Source organism: Ciconia boyciana, chromosome 24 (genome assembly GCF_034638445.1).
Source record: "Ciconia boyciana chromosome 24, ASM3463844v1, whole genome shotgun sequence".
NCBI classification, from domain to species: domain Eukaryota; kingdom Metazoa; phylum Chordata; class Aves; order Ciconiiformes; family Ciconiidae; genus Ciconia; species Ciconia boyciana.
The window spans coordinates 102,719-122,300 of NC_132957.1; the positions used below are offsets into that span (position 1 = coordinate 102,719).

The 19,582-nt window shown below is 46.3% G+C and overlaps 2 protein-coding genes across 2 annotated transcripts in view; both read left to right on the forward strand.

Moving 5' to 3' along the window:
* The window catches only part of LOC140643509 (ceramide synthase 4-like), a 43,199-nt gene extending 40,437 nt beyond the window's left edge, over window positions 1-2,762 (forward strand). The window contains exon 12 of the mRNA XM_072845356.1: window positions 1,054-2,762. Coding sequence (XP_072701457.1) covers window positions 1,054-1,245 — 192 coding nt within the window. The 3' untranslated portion in view covers window positions 1,246-2,762. The remainder of the gene's footprint in view (window positions 1-1,053) is intronic.
* Window positions 2,763-6,207: 3,445 nt separating this feature from the next.
* On the forward strand, window positions 6,208-18,357 carry LOC140643703 (ceramide synthase 4-like). The gene is made up of 10 exons (XM_072845865.1): window positions 6,208-6,374; window positions 8,117-8,234; window positions 10,257-10,375; window positions 11,587-11,644; window positions 12,198-12,248; window positions 13,002-13,094; window positions 14,490-14,618; window positions 14,909-15,015; window positions 17,042-17,186; window positions 18,280-18,357. The coding sequence occupies exons 1-10, from the start codon at window positions 6,208-6,210 to the stop codon at window positions 18,355-18,357; spliced, it is 1,065 nt and encodes a 354-aa protein (XP_072701966.1).
* Window positions 18,358-19,582: the final 1,225 nt, after the last annotated feature.

Genomic DNA, 19,582 nt, shown 5'->3' on the forward strand with positions numbered 1-19,582 from the left:
CTGCCTAGTTCCTGAACTTCCAATTCCAGAATGACATGGGGTCCAGGTTGTTCACAGAAGATAGCATCTCCTGCCCATATTGTTCTTGAAGGCAGTTTGAATTCAGTGCAAGTTTAGATTCTTACAAATCCTGTCTGCATTTGGGTGTAGTGATCTCTAGAAAGAACATCAGACCAAATAGACTTCTTAATATGGTCCAAGAGATCTCCAGAAGAACAGACAGAGTAAATAGAGACTACAGGTGTCCGTGCAGCAACTGATACACCCCTGAGCAGTTTTCAAAGCTCAGGTCACAGAAGGGGTTTGCTGCTTTCCCTCAGAGCACTCTTTCCGACAAGGAGTGTGGCACCCTGAATTTGTCCCCAATTTTGGCATCTTGTATTGCAGAGTAGAAACAGCCTGGGAAGCCAGCAAGTGCTGGGCTCCTTTTTCTAAGCTGTCATTTTATCACATTGTTTCTTCTTTGTCTTCCTTTTAAAGCAATGAATTAAATATTTACAAAAGTGGATTACAGATCTCTCAGTCAATAGCAAGAGGAAAAACCTGAACATAAAACTGAATATAGTCAGAGTTGGGTGGCTTTGTGTTGAGCTGTTGGTTTGTTTGAAAGCATATGCAGTGTGCTCAACCAGCAGCCACTCAGGCCAAGTGTGGTCAGAAGCTATCTCCCTTGTCCCTTTTGCAAAACGTAAAAGAGCTTGATTATCCTTCTTTGACATGCTGATGCCCAAAGCAGCAATGTGGATCTCCTCAGTCTTACACAGTTGTCCTCAGTCCTGGGCATCTGTGGTTTGGTGCTGCTTCTCAACCTGTACAGTAACTCCTAATGTTTATCAGGATCACAGCTAGGATTCCACTGAGAGGCTGAAATCAAAGAGACAGAGAGAATCTTGTTTCCAAAGGTGATGTAAAAGCTGAAAGGACACGGTAGAACTGTGTGCCAAAGGCAAGTGGCTGATGTAGCAGATGAATGTTTAGCCTGTGGCTCAGCTAGCACTGCTTCTTGTGCAGACTTCTATGTTTGTATTGCTTCTCATTTACATTTTTCTGTAGATGGAAAAGGACATGAGAAGTGACACAGAAGAAAGTGACAAGGATGAAGACAGAGAAAATATTAGGGAAAAGGAGAAAAACGGGATCACATATTTCAGCAACATCACAAGCAACAGTTATATCCAGAGGAATGAGTCTGAGCCATTGAACAACAGAACCCATCTCACCAATGGCCATGTCAAGGAAAGATAGCTACTGTTCACGTGCTTCTGATCTGGTCTTTAATTAATCCAGTCCACCATCTTTAGAAACAGTTTTGCTCATTGTGTAGATAAAACGGAGTGCAATTGCAATATCATAGCTGAATTCCTGCTTCCCATAAACAGAAGTGTTTATAGTCAGTGATATTTGAAGGAAGTTTTTGGTCTTTCTTCAATAAAAGCTTACTATAGGTTGTAGCCTTGAAGCAGATAGAAAGGGATCAAAGTGGTTTGACTCGTATTAGACTGTACCATAGTTGTTGTTAAATGTGTTAATCTTGAAAAATACTTAGAAAAAAGAAATGTGGATAAAGTCTGGCAATGTCAAATCTTAACCACCTAATGTTGTTTGGTAGGAATCTGTTTAGCCTTGATCAGCCTCTGGAGGCCCCAGCCCATTGCCGCCAATGATTATGGCTAACAAGTAAGTGTGAGACTCTAAATCTTAATATGGGGACACCTCTTTTGAGAAGACAGGTGCCCCATACACACTCAGAAAATTAAAACTGAGCATAGTGAATGAAAGCTTTGGAAAGACATAGGAGAAAACATTTTCTTCTCAAAGGAAATGCTGCTGTGTGCCATATGACGAGTTTTGTAATGGTCTCAGTCCCTTCTGTTGTCAGCGTTATTGCCACAAAGGTGGGAACTCCAAAGCCCAGACTGGAGAGAGTACCCACCCAAATCATAGCTGGAAGAGCTGGAAAATCCAGACAGCTGTGTCTCAACTGTCAGGTAATCCTTTAAACCTGTCTTGGAAGGAAATGCAGTCAGAAGAAGGGAGGTGACAAGGAACTAGATAATCTAGAAGGCAGCACTGATTAAGTGCTCATGTTTTCACCTAGTGTGATTGGCACAGTGGGAAATGTGTACAGAGTCAGCTTGTGTCAAGAAGGGAGTACATTTCCCCTGTCCTCAGAGGAAAAAGGATCCAGAGAAGATCTGCTGAACCTTATGGAATAATGCTTTAAAGTGACCTTCTAACTCTAGGGCCTTTGCCTAGATGTATCAAGAATAGCAAGTTTAAAGCAGTAGTCCATGAAGTCATGGTGCAGTTCTGATTCAGTTTTTTTAGATGTCCTATATCTTATATCCTGCGTAGTCTTAGAATTTGGATTCTGTAGTCCCTTAAAAGAGTTAAATTAGTATGACATGAATTTCTGTTTTACAGATGAATTAATCTGTGAAACCAAAGTATTAAGAGATTCACTGTAATGAGTGCAGGGACTTAGACTGCCAAGGCCGTGCAGATGCTTCCCTATATGTGCCCAGTAAGGGCCAATGCTAACTGGGGGGGGGCATGGTCCAAGGAAATGCCTGATTTGAGGAGGTGGTACACATGTTCAAAATTAAAAGGCAAGTGACAGCATAGAAGGACAAGGGGGTTTTCAGCAATCCGCTCAGTTCTCCTGAGATGTGACTGAGAGAGCTTTTATCTGAGCTTGTATGTGCTCATCTTGGGTTTCAGTCAAAATACATTGGATTATTTCAGAGGGGGGAAAGTGGTTCCAGCATGGGTAATTCCAGGGCGGTAACATGCTCTGGGAGGAGAGCATCTGTTCCTGCATCATCATTTAAATTTGTATTTGCTGAAGATAGTTTGTCTCTGAAACCTTCAGCTAATTTGAAGTTTGAAGTACATGTTCTGTATACTGTCATGTTTCTTTAATCTGAGTATACAATCTTGCCAATGCTCTGCAGGTAGTGTGTTCAGGAAGGATGGTTATGTATCATTTTGTACTACTGAATGTAAACATTCTTTATAAATTACTTTTGAAAGGTTTGATTGTCTGGGCTCTTTTTCTACTTCTTTAACTAGCAGGAGGTAACCTGGCTAGTTGCACCTTATAGGTGGATGTGTGATGAAGGAGACACGTATGGGTGCCTTTGCCAAGGTCACTACACATGCAGCATGCATGGAGAGGATGTTGAATACCCAGGACATGCAGTCATACTGGGCCATGCCAGTAGAGAACTGCAGCTGCCTGATATGTCTCCTACTAGGTAAAGCTGCATTTGGCCGTGGAAAAAGGGACACTTTGGGGCACCCCTACACCAGACCTAGTGGCTGGCCAGGTTATTTGATATTGCCAGGGCAGTGGCAAGTCCAAGATTGCAGCACTGGGGAGATGCATTGGACTTGCAAGGATAGGAAGAGAGAAATTAATGTCTGTTCTTCCTTCTCATGAGGTTTTAGAAGGCTAGGAAAGATGCCTGTTGTAAAATCACAACACCTCTCACCTGAGGAGCAGAATGATTCCCAGAGACTGCACAATGCACTGTGGAGCCAGTGCAGACATACGTTGATGCCTGCTGAATTTTATTGTCAGGGCTTTGCTGGCCCCCTGAAGATTGAGATAAGTTAATTAGGAGGCAAATGTGGTTCTTGTGAAAGGATACATCAAGGATTCAGGGGAGCTGTTGGACCTGATTAAGAACTACAGAGTGCTGCTTTTAGCTGAGGAACTGAGCATGACAGTGATGAGTCACTGGGGCAGATAAACTGCTGAATTTGTTTTCTTGCCATCAACTTGCTAAGGCTTAAACAAGCTCTGTGTGTAATCAGCTTCCTCCCCACGTTGCTCCACCTTCTTTCCTTACGTCTGCTCCAGTGCTGGGAAGCTTGTGAGTGCTGTGATTGTATTTATGAATTTAGTGTATCGACTCCCTCCACCCTCTCCATACTAGGGGCATCACAGCCCCCAAACACAGAGAAGCTGTTGTAGAAAACCCGCAGCAAGACTGTCACTTGTCTGCTGAAAAACCCAGCAGAGCAGATGGAGCACTGGGCACCACAGCAGAATCTATTTCCCCTGCATATTTATCACCCCATGTGCACAGGTGAGGCGTGCATCACACAGTGCGTGCCTCACATAACGTTACCAAGCAACTGTGGAAGATGAGGTGTCCAGCTCCAAGTGAACTATGAGAAAAAGAACATTTACTGGTGCTCCCATGCTGCTGTGTGGTGGGTGAGTCAAGGACTGGCAAATCCTAGGCCATCCTAGCCCAAAATTATGGCTGACATGAATCTGCTGACTCCAGGAGGCATGGACATCTCGTGCTGTTTTGGATCTTGTTTTAAGAGTAGTTTGGCACAGTTGTTCCCTTCCCCCTCCACACACTCGGGAACAGCAGAGATGTGCATCCACCACATTTTTTTTCATTTAGACATGTATGCCCAGGGGAACATTTACTTGGATGGCTACACTTTGAAAGACATTGCTTTTCTCATTCCTACATGTACAACAGACACAGTGCCTGCAGGTAAGGGTGTCCCTAAGGAACAGCAAGGCATTGTTCAAAAAGCTGAAGTCATGTCTAAACAAGGAAAGTGGAAAGGACCTGTAACTTTGGCAGATTAATGTGAACATGCAATAAAGCAGGCTAAGAAATATCTTGAGAAACAACTTGAAAGGCAATACCAATGGAATTAGAACATTGGAAAGATGGCAGGAGTCATAGATAATCGAGGCATATAGCAAGAACACTGAGACAAGCTAAGGCTAGAGCCAAAAAATTCAATGAGGTGCCTGCATATGAATTCCCTGCTTAGAAGCTCAGAGAGGGTCCAATACCTGATATCTTGCTGAGGCTACATCCCAAGGGGATCCATCTCAAGCAGTAGGTGAGAAGATATTATATAGCAAACAAACTAACTGAATAATAGCAAACCTTCAAACCTGGGTGGTGTTCACTGAAGTGTCAACAGGAAACTCATACTAGAAGAAGTTAAACTACCAACTGTGGAATATAATTTTTTGTTTCAAATCATCTTGTTATCAGAAAAATTTAAAAAGGTTCCAAGTGGGAATGTGAGGAGCTACAGCCATCTGTAGTCTGACATCCAGACTGGTCAGACTGGTAGGAAGTGTAATAAATGATGGAATTTGTGGAAACACATATGAACATAGTATTATAGGAAAGAGTCGCCATGGGTTGTGTATGAGGAAATTATGTCTCATTCTGCTGGAGTTATCCCAAAGAATCAGTGAGTGTGTGTAGAGGAAAGAACCTGCTACCTACTCAGCTTTGCAAAGGCATTCAGAAAGGTCCCTCACCACAGACTGAAAGAAATCCACCTGAGGTTACCATGAGAGACCAACAGGAATTTTTTGCAGCTATGTATTCTTGCAGGTGCCTCAAAAAGGGGGAGGGAAAGGCAGATGGCAAAATTGGCTGATAATGAAAGTTACTCATGATGATGATGATGCAGACTGACTACAAGCAGTTGCAGAAGGGTTTACAGTACTGAGGAACTGCGTGATAAAACACAAGTGAAATTGAATATGGAGGAGTGCAATGTGGTGTACATGAGAAAGTCTCCTGAAGTGCTGGGCTGAGTGTTAGCACTTTGCAATAGTTTTGGGGAGCAGTATATCAATTTAGTGCTCAGTACGTGATGGTTCAAAATGCAAATAGGATATGGGGTGTTGCAGGGCAAGATGAAGGAAGCAAAACTGAGACTGTTGGGGCCCTAAAGGTGCCAGAAGATTGTAATGGCTGTGGCCAGTCTCACCTGGGACGTCCATCCACACCCTCTGCCAGGTGTCAGAGATGATTAATAGGTGAGGGCTTTGCAGCCTGGGAAGGAAAAGGCTGGTAGAAAGAGGGGGCAAGAGAGAAGCCCCTGCTGTTATTGTTGCCTGGTAGGGACTTCAGTCATCTGTGCAACAGAGTGTAGTTGAAGTTAGCCACCTCCCTGACGCCCACTAAATTACTTTGTTGTACTCGGACATCTTACCCAACCTCCAAGCTCATGGGCAGGTCAGAACAAGTGATGCTATTTCAACTAGTCTGGAGTCATACTCATGGGATTGAGTGAGAGGTGAGGAGTGTGAATGACAAACTGTTGAGCTGGGAATCCTGATTTAGGAGTGAGTTTTATGCCTTGCTCCTACCTGCTTGCTGCGTCCTGGAGCCTCTGCTTTCTGTGCTCACCATCTTGACCAGGATGGGACTGTCAGAGGGGTTCTGGCACCATGAATACTGGCTGCCACCTGGAGCTACCTGGGAAGACATGAAGGACTCTGCAGATGTACGCTACCCACAGCCTCAGGACCTCTTGCTCTGCATCCCCGGTGCCCTGCTCTTGATCATTGTCCGATGCATCTTTGAAAGGTGAGTGCAGCAAAACTGGTTTCTCTTGTGCTGGTTGCCACCAGTGTCTTGCAGAGTTGCTCTAGCCTAATCCTTACCTGCTTCCTGACCACTGCAAAGTGGACAGGGGATTGTGCCCAAGACTGAATCTCTCTGCTTTTTGTGGCATATGGTATTTGTGTGGCAGCTCTTTGCTCTGTCTGCCCTCTCTCCTGTACCTGTAACATAACCTGTACCAGCAGGTGTGAAAAGACAAGTCTGTCACTCAGTCACACCCCAGCTGTGGGTGGAGGGTCCCTCTGGAGAGAGTTCAAGTGGGAACTTGCAACACAGATCAGGGATTTGCTGGGTACATCAGTGTTGGGAGCCCCCAGCTGAGCCAGTGTTCAGCCTGATCCTAGAGGATGCTCCCAAAGGTGCTATGTGAGCCCACACTCTCTGCGCAGAGGCAGAAGGAGGGGATGACCATGGCTCCTGGAGCTCATTGTGGGACTGCTTTGCTCACACCACCACTCCTTGCCCCGCTCTGCTCTCCTCCCAGCACTAGAGATCCCCAGTTCAATCAGGGATGATGTACTCCAGTGCCCTAGCTGTGGGCATTCACCTGGCTGAGGGAACTGGTAGTCCCCAAGGGAGCCTGAGGACTGACCAGCATCTCTCCGGGGCTCCTGTGGAAATGAAGCAGGTCCACATGGCTCAGCACAGGAGATGGATTCAGACTGGGCTTTAGGCCCCTTTTCCAGGAACGCAAGAGACTGACACATGGGGAGGTACAGACCAACCCTCACACACAGGAAATCGTGGAGCTGATCAGTTAAAGCGGGGCAGTGTGCTAGTGTGGGCAGACCTGCCCAGATGCTTCCCTGCCAGGCAGAGCAGGAGTTTGGGCGGGGGGCGGGGAGGCATGAAGCAGCAAGGCTGTGCTCAGCAAACCTGCCCTCAGCTGGGACATGGGCTTTCTCCTGTGTCCTAGAGGAGCTGGGGGAGCACTGGCCCATCTCCCCAGAGAGCTGGCTCTCACCTGCTCTGCACAGTCATGTGGGAAGCTATAGCAGACAGGGGCTGTAGGAAGAGCCAGAATTAATTCCAGGGTCATCAGGTCTTCCTTCAAAGATGTTGCGCTTGCCTGGCTTCCCAGAAACAAGATTTTAGAAACCAGTGCCTCCCACTAGAGCCTTGCTGAGGTTTCCTGCAAAGCTAGTGTTTTCTGCGGGAACCAGCATATCCCCATGTGCTCTGTCCTTGGCTCCCGCTGCAGCCAGTGGTTGGGTACTCTGGGCACAGAGCACATAGGACACTTGGACACTTGCAGACTGGTTTCATGGCACAGTCTGAACTGCTTGGGAACGTTGTAAAGGGGACCAGCATGCACTCCAACACAGAGAAATGCAAGGCGTCTCAGGGCCCCAGCAGAAGAATTAATTATTGCTTACTTTGTAGTTGTTATTGTTGTCTCCACTGCACATCCAGCATTCCTCACCTTTGCTTTGGCTCCATTGCATCTCTCTCGAGAAAGAGCATTGACCTGACAGACGCACTGGGCTTCGTGTGTGCCCCTGGAGCAGTGCTGAGTCCCTTGGGCTGTGCATGCGTAGCTGGACCCCTTGGGCTGGGTGCGTGAGCACCCAGGGTAGTGCTGGACCCCTGGTGCAGTGCATCCATGCACAGGATATGGCGCTGGCAGGATCTTGCTGTTGGCTGACCATGGCTTACAGCACGTGCACACATGTCCTTTCCTGGCTGAACTCTCTTTCCTCTTGCAGAATGGTAGCTCAGCCTTTGGGCAGGAGGTTGGGTGTGAGTGACAAGCTGAGGCCCAAAGTTCAGCCCAGTGCCACACTGGAAGGCTTCTACATTCTGATGGGCAGGACCCCAAAGGAGGTGAGTGTCCCCTGTGTCCCAGTGTCCCGAGAGCCCTGGCAAGCAACACCTTCTCTCTGTCCAGATACCTCAGCCCAACCAAACCAGCCTCACAGGCAAGGCAGTTACTGCTAACCACCCTTCCACGGAAGAAGATATATAAGCAGATATTTAGGCATCTTCCAACATCTTCAATAGCTGCAATCCCAGCACCCCCTGACCTGCTGCATATCAAATACAGGTAGTGTGAGAGCTGCTGGCTCTGGTAAGGAGGCAGCCATCACCCCCTTTGGGTAGAGTCTATGGATAGGGCTCCTTATTGTTAGCAGAACTACAAGTCCTTCAGAATCACAGAATCATTTACGTTGGAAAAGACCCTTAAAATCATTGAGTCCAACCATAAACCTAACGCTGTCAAGTCCACCACTAAACCATGTCCCTAAGTGCCACGTCTACATGTCTTTTAAATACCTCCAGGGATGGGGACTCAACCACTTCCCTGGGCAGCCTGTTCCAATGCTTGATAACCCTTTCAGTGAAGAAGTTTTTCCTAATATCCAGTCTAAACCTCCCCTGGCGCAACTTGAGGCAGCTTCCTCTCGTCCTATCACTTTTTACCTGGGAAAAGAGACCAACACCCACCTCGCTACACCCTCCTTTCAAGGAGTTGTAGAGAACTATGAGGTCTCCCCTCAGCCTCCTTTTCTCCAGACTAAACAACCCCAGTTCCCTGAGCTGCTCCTCACAGGACTTGTTCTCCAGACCCTTCCCCAGCTTCCTTGCCCTTCTCTGGACGCGCTCCAGCCCCTCAATATCATTCTTGCAGTGAGGGGCCCAAAACTGAACACAGTATTCGAGGTGTGGCCTCACCAGTGCCGAGTACAGGGGCACGATCACTTCCCTACTCCTGCTGGCCACATTATTTCTAACACAAGCCAGGATGCCATTGGCCTTCTTGGCCACCTGGCCACACTGCTGGCTCATATTTGTCTGGCTGTCAACCAATACCCCCAGGTCCTTTTCTGCTGGGCAGCTTTCCAGCCACTCTTCCCCAAGCCTGTAGCGTTGCATGGGGTTGTTGTGACCCGAGTGCAGGACCCGGCACTGAGCCTTGTTGAACCTCATACAATTGGCCTCAGTCCATCGATCCAGCCTGTCCAGATTCCCTGCAGAGCCTTCCTACCCTCAAGCAGATCAACACTCCTGTCCAACGTGGTGTCATCTGCAAATTTACTGAGGGTGCACTCGATCCCCTCATCCAGAACATTGATAAAGATATTAAACAGAACTGGCCCCAGTACCGAGCCCTGGGGAACACCACGTGTGACTGGCTGCCAACTGGGGTAAACTCCAGTCACCACAACTATTCGGGCCCAGATCATGACTCACACTGGTGCCTGAATTTTAAAAATAATTTTTGAATTAAATTTGTAGGCAGCTTTATCAGATTAATTAAAATATGCTCATCTTTACATTAATTTTAGTCACAGTTTATAAATTTAAGGCTAAGTAGTTTTATTCGGAATTCATGCATAAAATAGAGCATGTTGGAAACTATGCTTTTTAGCCTGTGAATGTGCAGACATTCAAACAGCTGGATTTTTTTCTTACATTACTGAGTGAACTATATGCTTGTTTCTTTATCATCACAAGCTAAAACTTCTTTTATCTTCAAGTTTGCTATCTGTAGGTGATAATTATCAGTCAAAATTGCACCTGAAGTGGAAAAAAAAAAAGAAAATGTATTTAGACTTTTATAGCATCCCATTGTGTACAGCTTGCAAAATTTAACCAGGGAGAGCCTGTGCTTACTTCTGAACCTGCATTTAGATATGGCTGAATTGGAGTTTTAAAATGGCCAAAATTATTTGGGAGTTCACAAATACAAATAGAGCTGATATGATTTTTTTCCAAAGAAAGGTGTTCTTTGGGGAAACATGGACCCACAGAGCAGAGGCACCTGCAGGAACGCAGCTCTTTCACCTACACAGGGACAGACAGCCTTAGGAAGGCTGAGTCCTGCTTCCCTGCTCTGTTTTCTAGGGGGACCTGAGTTCACTGGCCAAGCAAAGTGACCTGCCAGTCAAAAAGGTGGAGACCTGGTTCCGGCACCGGCGGGCCCAGGACCGGCCCAGGCTGATGAAGAAGTTCTGTGAGGCCAGGTAAGTGGGCCAGCAGAGGCTTTTGGTGATGGAGACCTCCAGCAAGGTCTGCGCACCATCACCATCCCCTGCCCTGTCCTTAGCCCCAAACACACTCCCAGAGGAGCCTGCTGCCAGCTGCGGCTGCGAAAGGAGACTTTGTACCACGAGGCTGGGTCCCACCACTGCACACACTGGGGTCAGAACCACCATGCAGCACTGCCAGCTGCGTCCTTCCTTTCCACTTTTAACTTTAAAAAGTTAAAGTTGCCTCAAAAGAGTCCACTGGTCTTGATGCAGATCAGGTTTAAATCTCGGATGCTGGAGGGATTTTGAGCAGCGATGCCATTTGCAAAATGCATCAACCTTCTTTTCAAGATGATCTTGATATGAAATTAAAATTTTAAAATATTCTCAGCATGGATCATTGGGCACAAAATAAATCCATGAAGTGCAGTTAGTAGGCAGTGCGAGCCATAAACAGAGGGAGGTAAAAACTGAAAAACACCAGAAAGTAGTGAAATCTTCCTAGCATTCCTTTTCCTCAAGCTATTTGCTCTCTCATATGAAGTCTTCCTGCATATCTCAGTAATACATGGAGTCAGAATGGAGAGAGGAGTCACTCTTGATCAAAAGAATCAGGTTATCGCTGGTTCTCAGCTTGAGGTTTAATGCTGTATATACACAAAGACCCCCATCAGGTACGAGACCTACTTTCCCTCCCCCTCTGAAAAATAAATTATTCGGTGCTTGAATCCTGTTATTATGGCTTTCAAAACATATTCTCCTCCTGAAAGCTTGTTCAGTGCTCCACACTACAGCATTTCTGAGGAAACTAATAAAACCCCTGGTATTCCTCTGCCATCACTGGAAAAAATGAGGTGCATTCCACAGGCTGTGGTATATAAGTATTTGCATAGGTGATCTACAAACACCCACATAACAAAGGAAGACAGGAGGAGGCATCCTGGTAGTCATGCTGCATCCTGTTTAAAGCTGACCGAGTACACCAGGAATTTGGGCACAGTATGGACCGCAGCAGAGCCTGGGTGGGCTGTGGATACCCTGTTGCCTTAACAGCATGTGTGCATGTGCAAACAGAGCTGATGTTCTGCAAATCCCTGTCCAAACAAGCATAGGTTCCCCTGTGGGCTTTGCAGCGTCCTGGGCACAGCGTGGGGAGCTATTCCACCTCTGGAGGAAGTCTTAATTCCTTGTTTTTTCTGTTTTAGCTGGAGATTTACATTCTATTTCACCTCATTCTTCTCTGGGCTGGCTCTCCTGTATGATGTAAGTAAGTGAGCAGGGTGATGCTGTGGAGTGACACCTTTAAAGGGTTCCTCATTCACGGCAAATGAGGCTGATGGTCCTAGGCCACTTCAAAGACCTCATCCAAAGATCATGTGTGGCCATGACTATGGGTCCAAAGCCAAAGAAAGACAAATTCAGGGGCATGGAGCAGAACCATCCCCAATCCTGATCGAGCAGAACAGTCCCCCTTTCCCTGGGTGGACCTGGCTAGGTGTCAGTGATGTTACCATGGTTTTCTGCTTGTCTTAGATCATTGTGTAAGTGATTCCCCACTGATACCCACACACAGCCCTTGCATCTCAGCCAAGAGCAGACCCTGTCCTGGCTGTGGCTGCTGCCTGTATCGAGACCCTCTGTGTGACATTCTGTACATTCACTAATGACAAATGCATTTTGCCAACCACTTTTTTGAAAGCTCAAAGGCAGACTGGGTCTAGCATGGGCAAACTGACTTCTTGAAGTACTTCTTCACATGGTCATTATGTGTCATTAAAAGGCTAGGGATTCTTACTGCTGCCTTCTCTCTGCACAGAAACCCTGGTTTTGGGACCACACTGTGTGCTGGCTGAGATTTCCACAACAGGTGAGCAGCAAGTACATGGAATCACAGGATAATTAATATTGGAAGGGGCACCAGGAGGTCTCTTGTCCAACCTCCTGCTCGCAGTACTCAGCTGCGAGATCAGACCAGGTTACCCAGGGCTTTCTCCAGTCTAGTTTTGAAAACCTTCAAGAATGGAGACAGCACAACCTCTCCGGGTAACCTACTCCACTTTTTGACTGCCCTCATGATGAAAAAGTTTCTCCTTACATCCACCTCTCATTTCAACTTATGTGTGCTGTCTCTCATCTTCGCACTGCGGCAAACAGCTTGGCTCTGTCTTCTTGCCAAGCTCCTTTTATAGGTGCTCCGTATGATAGTGGACAGAAAGTCTCTGCCCTGAACAGGCACCTCTTCTCAATGAGTTTCTCTGTAACCCAAGCCTGGCTGGAAGCGGCTCCATGTGTGTGGCCACAAAAGGGACCAGGTGGTCAGGACATCCCTCGACCTCTCAAAGCAGGGATGATGAGAGGTGTCTGACTCCCTGTGGAGGGGAGACCCTGTCTCCTCTCAGTCCCTCTGCAAACTGACCAGATCTGGTCCTGGCTTTGGACCAGGCTTGACAGTGCATCAGCAAATGGTTCAGTCATGGGGAACATGAAAACTTAGGCATGACCAAGCCCTGCTGTCCCAAACATGGGTTGAATGAAGGGGCTTTGCCCAGCAAGACCCTTCCCCTCTCCCATCCCCCAAGGCTAGGCAGGGGTGTCATGCTGCTTGTCACTTGTCTTGCAGCCTCTCCTGCCCACATTGGGCTGGTTCTACCTGCTGGAGCTCTCCTTCTACTGCTCGCTGGTGGCCACCCTGCCCTTTGATGTGAAGAGGAAGGTGAGTAACAGCAGCACAGCTGCAACCTTCTGGCTTGGTCAGCCCCTGCCACGAGGCTCTCCCCTCCTGCTGTCAGCTCCCTGGGGGTGCAAAGGACAAGGCACACATGTTGCTGCAAAGACCCCTGAGCACATGAGCTCCCTGCAGCTCTCGTATCCCACTATTGCACCTTGCGCTGGGTCCCGCTCGTGTGTGGCGTGGCCTTCCTGCCTGCTAGGCCAGGGAAGCGCTGAGGGCTGACGTGGAGTCCCCACACCTGACCAAGGGACAGCTGCTGGGTGGATATAGCATCATGGCCCTTCCCAGCTCTGGTCTCAGGTGCTGCCTGAACCAGAGGGCTGTGTCCTCCTGATGGAAGGGAGCTGGGCTGTTGCGATGAGGGTCCTGTAGATGCATGTGTGGCTTTTGCAGTGTGGAATGAGGTGACCTCCTGGGACCCATGGACCCAGCATCCACTGTTGCCCTCGCCTTGTTCTGCAGCGGAGACTGCACAGAGCTGTGCAGTTCAACTGCACAAGCTGAGGTTCAACCTCAGCTTCATTTGATTGTTTTATCTGATGACCACATCTCTCTTCAGAGACTTCATGCTTTTCCCCAGAGATGGACTCTGTCCAGCTCTTGCAAAGCATGCCCCAGGTCCCAGAGGACCTGCAGAAACTCTGTATTAAAATTACCAACACTGCAGTAGTCTTTGTAGACAGGTTAGTTATTGGACACCTGCAATGCTTCCCAGAAGAAGCAGGGTTCCTGGCAGTGATCCTCCCTGGGCCAGAGCTGTTGTTCCCAATCCCTCCACAGAGCACTCCAGAGTCATCTTCTCATACACCAAAGCATTGCCTTTTTGCACATACAGATTTGTCCAAGCAGGGATGAACCACCCAGCAAGGTCTTCTCTTTACATGAGACGTGAGAAGGCGTATTCCCCACCTGCAGTATCTCCAGCCCATCTCCATTGGTCCCTCTCCATGGGCAGCACAGGGAGGTTGAAGAGCTGCCTCCATTATGGCTAGTGGATAGGACCTGTGCTCCAGGCCAAGGGCAATCTACTGTCATTACAAAAAGCTCTTCAATACACAGTGGAAGGGTCTGGGAGGAAAACATGGGGTGTTAAGAAAGGAACTTTGTAAGGGCAGATTGATTCCTAGAAAATTGATAAAATCTGTCTTCTAGCATGTTTGCACCTGTGTGTACCTCACTGGTATTTATCTGGGTTTCCATAAACTCGGCATAAAGATGTTCATTTTTCTTGGGATTATGCAGGACCTCAGAGAGCTGTAGCATGGTGGGGAGCACTGATGCTTTGTGGAGGTGTTTAACATGTCCTCATGAGGCAGCAGCATCCAGGAACAGCTGCTGCCAGGTAGGACTGACACACAATCTCTCTTCTCATGCCAGGACTTTAAGGAACAGATCATCCACCACATTGCCACCATCACTCTGATCTTTGTCTCCTACTGTGCCAATCTTATACGGTTTGGGATGATAGTCATGCTGGTCCATGATGCCTCCGATTACATTTTAGAGGTGAGTTACCCTCACCCAGAAATGCAGATCTGTTCTCGTGTCTGTGGGTAGCACTGGGAACTGTGTGCCTTACTACATGACACATGTGGATGTGGTGGGCCGCATGGGTACTGTAGTGCCAGTGCATTTAGGAAGTATCAGATTTACTGCTCTTGGGGAAAAGTGAGTGAGTGCACAGGGACTGGGACACATACCCACAAGCCTGGTAACCCTTGCAGGACATGGGAAATCCCTCAGCACCCTAGAAGGAGCACACAGGCACATTGGACACATGGCATTTGTCTCTACAGCTTGCGAAGATGCTCCATTACATGAAATGGAAGCGGGTCTGCGAAGCGGTCTTTATTGTTTTCGCTGTGGTTTTCATCATCTCCCGGCTTGTCATTTTCCCGTTAATGTGAGTTACATTTTAATGTTCTCTGAACATGGGTGTTATACACTATTTGAGCTTCTGGAGAGATGACCCTCCATGCTGAGGGGAGGAAAGGCAGGGAACAGGACACTACAGGTAAACTCAAAGATTAATCCAACTGGAACTGAGGAACCCAAGAAAAAAAACTCCAGGTTTTTAACCACATTAATTAATTAACTATATTAATTAATCTAGAGCCACAGTCTCTGCCCCTCCATTCCCATGCTCTCACTGTCTCTCCTAGGCAGGGACTCTCTCTCACCTGGGGCTGTCTCTCATGCTGTGATGAGATGCTTAAATGCAGCCACAGCAGCTGACTTCTCATGAGCTATTGTGGCACTGGGAATGATTTAGGACTGTCTTTTTTCCATCCTTCTAAAGCCATCCCCATCACATTCTGAGGGTAATCCTTCTTCTCTACTCCTGCTCAAGACTCTTCCAGTGTGTAGGAAGTGGCCTCCTTCTGTTGCAAACACTGGTTCCTACAACAGAAAGAAAGTACAAACTGTACGGGTTAGAATTTCCCAAAAATTTCTTAGCAGACTATGAAAGGCCTGCTTAAAGCTCTATTAAGATAAAGTTAATATAGAAACAATGGCATAGTTATTTAAGTTGACCCACCATATATTTGAAATAAAACAAGAAAATCATGAGTACAAGCTAAGGATTCAGGAGGTAGGATACTCAACATGCTGGGAGGGTATCAGTAATGATACCTCCAGAAGCCATACACAGGCACCAGTCTTGGACAAGGGCTTTTGCCTACACACAGCTGCCCACACTCCCAGCCTTTAACTATGCTGAAATTGTTCCCTTCTCTTTACCACTGCCAAGTTGCCTGGAAATGCTGATCCCAGTTAACTTCCAGAAACTCATTCCACAACGCTTGCATTATAGTCTAAGGTTTCTGTTTTCTTTCAAAACCAAACGTCATTTATTACACCTAGAAGAATGTTTAAAATGGAACATGTTATACACACATAGGGACAAGTCTGCATTGCTGTCCTCTGTTCCTGCCCTAGCTCCATACCAGCACTGAATTTTGGTCCTGCTGCCATTTAGTTTGGACACCTGTGAGGCTGACTTTGCATAACAAGTCCCAGATTCTGGTGGTGAAATGGCTCCCTTAGAGAGAAAAGCAGTAAAAGTTTGAGGCCACTTTCCTGAGAAACGAACTAGACTAACCATGACTTCAGTTGTCTCTACTACAAAAAGTCAAGCCCCAATATCTCAACCTGCTGTATCATAACATAAGGATGAAGAGGATAACAGATGTTCCAGGTGAGACCAAGGGTCCATCTAGATCAGCACCTGTCTGCATCAGCAGCATGAAGCAGATGTCTGAGAAGGCAAGAGCAGAGCAAATACACACTATATCTAACAATGTTTCCAAGCTTCCACTATGTCTTAGATTTCATGTCTTAACTTGCGGAGGAGGAGGACACATACTAGCATTCGTCATTTCTCTCCTGTGCTGAACTGCTCTGTTTCCAAACCACTGCTTTCCTCCTTTCTGTCCCATCACTAATGATACAGAGTTTCTGTGACTTCTGCCAAAAATAATGCCCTGCCCAACTGCTCATCTGTACCCTCAACTCGTCCCTAACTTCAGTTAAAAAAATTCATTTATAATCTTTTTATTTAAGTGCCAGTGGCCAGGTTCCCTTATAGTTTATTTTTTTTGTCCATTGCTCCTCTCCAGACTTATTTTAGGAGAAATGCTGCCTTCTTTTGGGAAGCATTGCAGGTTTCTGATAACCAACCTGTCTGCAAAGACTAGCACATTGTTGGTGAGTTTCTGCAGGTCCTCTGGGACCTGGGACGTGCTTTGTGGGAGCTGGGCAGAGTGTGAAGCCTGACAGTGCAGTCCTAGCAGAGCTCAGCTCTGCCCTGGGGACACATGGGCCAAGTAGTTGCCCAGAAAGACACTTGACCCTTGTAAGTGTGAAGGTGCTTGGCCTGCTTTAGTCTTGTGTCTTCTGATTTGTCTCTCCCTCTCTCTTTCCCACAGCACATACTATTACTTCATGTCAAAATTTCAGTTGTTCCTCATAAGCTGTCTGATAAACACTTTCCTGATGATCCTGCAGTTGTTACACATTTTCTGGTCCTATCTAATCATCCAGATGATATTCGGTGTCATCCTCCATGGTGTGGTATGAAAAATCTTTGTCTCCTCTGCACCACCACTACTCATGAGAGACCCTGAGATCCAGGGTGACTCCTTCACGCCTCCAGGGAAGGGGTGGGAGAAATGGGACAGCCTAACAAACAGCCAGAGAACTTCTTAAGTCACATGTTGGGAGTTGTATGGATACCTTTGCTCACAGTGGTCAGAGCAGCAGCTCACCTGTAGTTTGCAGCTGTGTCCTAGTGACATGGGAGCCATCCACAGCCCCTTCTCCTCACTGCCTAACAGCTTCTCAGTATGTGGCTGGGGAGAATAGGAACCTGTTGGTATGTCCAAAGTGGAGTAAGGAAGGAACAATCAGGTAAGCCTGGTAGCACGCTGGCAGCACACCTGGTAGCTCTGAGTTTTGGGTGTGTTCCACAGGCTTTTGATGCATGCCAGAGTTTGTATAGGGATCACCGGAAGAAACCTTGTCATCAGAGACACCACTTCCCTGGCCTGCTAATGTAAGCAGATGGCATCTTGGTAGCCTCTGAGTAGATTTGTGAAGGCTTTGGGGATCTGGGGCCAGAAAAAAATCCCACCAGAGTGTTGGTGTTATGCCTTCAGCTTACCTTGAACTACTCCTTCATTGAAGCTAAATTAAGAGAAAAAACAGTTTTTCTGGAAGAAATGATGGAGCACACTCTCATCAAGTTTGTAATGATTGCAAAATGAGGAGACCAGTCAATATGCTCACTGGACAAATACATGTTGGCTTTCAGAGCTTTGACAGTAAAAAACTGCACAGGAAAATATGCAAAATAACTATATGTAGACTAAATACTAACTTATTTTCAGAAGGTCGCATTACAAGAACATTATTAGGGTGACAAAAAAAAAAGGCATTCAAAAGTTAGGGGAAACCATAACAAAGTCAACCTCTGGCAGTTTAAGTCAACCTCCCAATGCAGGGACAATTGCAACACTGGCTTTAAGGACATGATCATGCCTGTTATTTTTATTTTAGCTGTCAGTTTAATACACCAGTGCTGTGAATGAAAACAGGACTAGTCCCCTCTAGTATGTACCATGATATAGGTTTTGCAGCTTATTTAAATTGTCTTTCTTTCCTACAGAAGAGAAAAGATGCCAGAAGTGACACCGAGGAAAGTGACAGGAGCGAAGCAGAGGATCTGGCGAAGAACAAAGAGTAACGCAGGTCTCGCTGCAAAACACCAAGAGCCGGGCAGACTCTTAAAAGCAGGGAGGCTGAATAGGACCTGGGGGGAGAGGCCAGACAGGCTCACAGATGGCTTCACAGTAGTCTGCCTGAGGCATCATCCAATGTCTAGATGGAAGTGAATTTCATTGTAGTGTTTATAGGCAGTTAAGTCACTTTAGGATGTTTTCTTCACTTCTCCTGTTGGGACCATTCTTTTACTACTACTCTATGATCATTTATCCAGGGGAAAAAAGGTCTACGAGCCAAAGTCTCACTATAAACAGAAGATGGATTGATCAAGCTGCTGAAGTTATGACACCTAACTGCAGTTATCTCAAAACCTTCCCAAAGGTTCATGAGATAATAAATTACAACTGCTGAAGATTTAACTGACTTGCAATTTCAGAGGATAGTGGCAGTCACTGCCAGCCACCTCATGAAAGGACTTGCATGTGAAAGACACTAGCTTAAGTGGCAAGTTTTCAGTTGTATCATATAAATTGGTCAGGCTTTGGGAAGGATAAACCATATCTGCAAATAAGGCCTGGCCGACTGATACAAGCTGTGTTTGCTGTGTGAATTATACAAGATAGCAAAATCTTTTAGACACATGAGCTAACTGAATGTCTACTCAGGGAGAAGGCTCCTAAAATTGAAAGCAACTGAAACTCTTCCAAATGCACACTTTTCCACCAGAAATTATCATTTAGTTTAAATGGAAACTTTCCATAGGGATGTATTAATTTTGTTGAGGTTTCATTTTCAAAATTGGAAAATAAGAGTGTTACAATACTAACATTTTAATGGGGTTGGATGACTTTTCACCTTATAATATATTGTATCTGATGTAATTTTCAGAATTTATAGTAGAACATAAAATTTAAAGTCAATGTAAAAATTAATTACACCTAAATCAAAGAGTCTGGTTTACCTAGATTTTGCATGATGCAGCAGTTTTTTAGAATATCAGATCTTATGTCAGTAGGAAAATCTTCTTAGAAACTTGCTGGAGGTCTGACATCACTGCTAACTCAAAGGCTCAGAAATGCAGAGGACAGATAAATCTACATGTATATATGTCCATAAACAATATACAGAAACCTGCAAACAGTCTTTAAAACATGTTTTCTACTCAGGCCTTGAGTATGCTTCCAAGAGGTCTGACACATTTTACACAAATACTAGGGGAAACTGTTTCTGAGAAATGCAAAGAGGTG

What these genes read in the sequence shown, in the direction of transcription:
- LOC140643703 (XM_072845865.1), top strand. Translation starts at nt 6,208, where the DNA reads ATGGGACTGTCAGAGGGGTTCTGGCACCATGAATACTGGCTGCCACCT. An exon ending in CCTCCGATTACATTTTAGAG is followed by an intron (nt 14,619 to 14,908) that starts GTGAGTTACCCT and finishes TTGTCTCTACAG; the next exon opens with CTTGCGAAGATGCTCCATTA. An exon ending in CTTGTCATTTTCCCGTTAAT is followed by an intron (nt 15,016 to 17,041) that starts GTGAGTTACATT and finishes TCTTTCCCACAG; the next exon opens with CACATACTATTACTTCATGT.